This window comes from Apaloderma vittatum, unplaced genomic scaffold (assembly GCF_000703405.1).
Source record: "Apaloderma vittatum isolate BGI_N311 unplaced genomic scaffold, ASM70340v1 scaffold14787, whole genome shotgun sequence".
In the NCBI taxonomy this organism is placed as follows: domain Eukaryota; kingdom Metazoa; phylum Chordata; class Aves; order Trogoniformes; family Trogonidae; genus Apaloderma; species Apaloderma vittatum.
The window spans coordinates 1,348-3,809 of NW_009726863.1; the positions used below are offsets into that span (position 1 = coordinate 1,348).

A 2,462-nucleotide genomic window follows, 5' to 3' on the forward strand; every position below is an offset into this window, starting at 1 on the left:
CCACGTTGTACGTCGGCCGAGGACACATGCCGGGCTCAGGGTGGGGGCAGGCGGTCTGGCAGAGGCACCCAGAGGGGTGTACCCCCACCCCAGCACCCCTTGCCATGCTCACTTGCTCACCAGAGGCCAAGTGTGGGATGGGCAGGGACCCTGTGCACCCAGTATGTGTGTTCCTGGGGTGCTTCTGTGCCAGTAGCCCCATGGGCATCACCTCGGCCCCGCGCCCAGCATGGCCGGGATTTACCTTGGAGAGAGCCACGTAGGGGAAAGCATCTAGGGCGAGGGGGGTCTCAGGGCCCAGTTTCCCTTGCTCCTGACCCTTTAGGATGCGTGTGGCTGTGATGCTGGGGATCCCAAATCCTGGTTGAGAAAAGAGGGTCCTGGTCACCTTCTGGACTAGGTGTTCCCTCCACATGCCCCTCCATGCAGCACTGGCCCTGCCAGCCTGCCCAGCGGGACTCACCATCCCCGAGGAAGAGGATGAGGTTTTTGGCTTTGCTTATCCTGGGCTTGATATTGTAGGCGGCTTCGATGGCTGCAGCTGCCTGCTTGTTCCAGAAGGATGGATTCTCCTCCTCCACTGGGACAGGGCAGCATCCGTGAGTGCCAGCCCACCACCCCTCACCCCTGGGACACCCACAGCCCTGGGTACTCACTCCCTGGGCATCCCCATGTCAAGGTCTCCTCTAACATGGATCGAGTGGGTCAGGGTGCTTTTTAGGGTGGAGGGAGACCATGTGGGCTCGCACCCACTGCCAGGGCCAGGGGTCTTGGGGCAGGGAAGGAGTGGGGCAGCAAAAATGGACGCAATGGGGATTTATCTGGCAGGTGGGATGGGGCCAAACCCATAGTGAGGGGATGTGAAGGTTAGAGGTACTTTCCCCAGACCCCCCAGCCCAGAAACAAGCAGGAACCTGATCCCACAGGGGAAAAATGGCTCAGGGACCCCAGAAAACTAGGGGTCCTGTTTAACCCTTGCAGATCTAGGCAGCCCCATCTCACCTCCCCAGACCCTCCCTGTGGTTATCCAGCCTGGTGCCCTGCCGGGTGCCTCACTTCCCCAGGCACCCACTGCAGCCAGCCGGGCACCTGTCCCCATCCTTGTCCCCACCTGGGATGACAGCAGTGCTGAGCCCTGCCCAGAAGCCCAGGCAGAGAGTCAGCGACGCCAGGAGCTTCATGGTGAGATCCGGTAGCCCAAAGCTGTCGGCACAGTGTCTGCAACTCCAGCAGATATAGGGAGGGACTTCGGACCAGGCAGGACCAGCCCTTGCAGGGTACGTGGAGGGGTTTGTCACACTTCTGATAGCTTAGTGTCCTGCCAGGAAGCTGGCACAAAGGCCACGGGGCTGGGCTGCTGCTGCCACCTTGGAAAACCGATTTATTGCTACCGGGGGATGGATGGACTTTGGGTGCAAACAGAGGCAGGGGATAAGAGGATGGGCAGTGCCTGGCAGGCATCATGGCCTGCACTGGGCACAGTGCTGCGGTGCCAGGCAGGGGGATGCCCTGGCCCAGGGTGTCACAGACAGCGCTGAGCGTCAGCCCTGGGGCAACAGGGCTGTCAGGAGCACTTGGGGTCACTTGTGCACTGCACAGCCCTGACTAAAACTCGGCTCCTTGTTCAACCCTTGTCAGGAAGGTCCCACCCCTTGAGTACCACGCCTGGCAAAGCTGGGTGGGGGGTACATGGCCTCCCTTAACCTTCATTTCATCACCTGCTTGACCCCAGTGCCTCCAGTGCTACTCCCAGGGAGGGGACAGGGAGCCACGACCACCTGGTGAAACTGAGGCACAGGGCAGTGCTTTAGGAGGCAACCACAGCTGCAAACCCTTGCACGACAGGTGGAGACACACAAGTGCTTTATTGCATTCCCTTAATCCCGGCCACAATGAGGGCGCAGATGTTAAGACTCTGTGGGGTGTCTCGGGGAGGTGTCCGGTGGCATGAGTTGAAGCCGGGCTCGGACAGGGGCTCTCAGCCCCCCACCAAGTGGGCAGCCACGCAGAGGGTCAGGAGAGTGAGCATGGGCTGTGGGAAGCACTGGGTGCCATGGGAGGCCATGCGAGCTGTCCTGCACCCGGGCTCGGCGGCATAGGGCTCGAGGCAGGCGGCATAGGCCATGGCATGGGCGATGTAGTGCTGCTCCTGCACCCCGTGGAAGAGGTGGCTCATGGGGCCCTGGGCCAGCACCACCACGTCCTCCCCACTGTGGGTCTCTGTCTCCAGGGGCACGGCTGCCTGCTGCCTGTAGTCCTTGTCCTCTGCAAGGCAGGTCAGGAGAAATGGGGCTGGGGGCTCCCCTACACATTGCAGGATAGGGGGGCAGCTCCCATCACTCCAGTGCTGGCGTGATTCCCGCCCAAGTAACCTCAATCCTGCACCGGGACCCCCCAGGACCGTGCCTGTGAGATGCTGCCCCCAGCATCCCTGTGCCCCGCCCCATCCCCAGCAGGCTCCT

The 2,462-nt window shown here is 61.9% G+C and overlaps 2 protein-coding genes across 2 annotated transcripts in view; both read right to left on the reverse strand.

The window, feature by feature from the left end:
• The window catches only part of LOC104276966 (intestinal-type alkaline phosphatase-like), a gene marked incomplete at its 3' end in the record, with an annotated part of 2,520 nt that extends 1,339 nt beyond the window's left edge, over positions 1–1,181 (reverse strand). Inside the window, exons 1-3 of the mRNA XM_009873459.1 lie at positions 1,112–1,181; positions 464–580; positions 226–360 (exon numbers count right to left, since the gene is read on the reverse strand). Coding sequence (XP_009871761.1) covers positions 226–360; positions 464–580; positions 1,112–1,181 — 322 coding nt within the window. The remainder of the gene's footprint in view (positions 1–225; positions 361–463; positions 581–1,111) is intronic.
• Positions 1,182–1,978: 797 nt separating this feature from the next.
• The window catches only part of LOC104276967 (alkaline phosphatase, placental-like), a 3,220-nt gene continuing 2,736 nt past the window's right edge, over positions 1,979–2,462 (reverse strand). Inside the window, 1 exon segment of the mRNA XM_009873461.1 lies at positions 1,979–2,265. Coding sequence (XP_009871763.1) covers positions 1,979–2,265 — 287 coding nt within the window.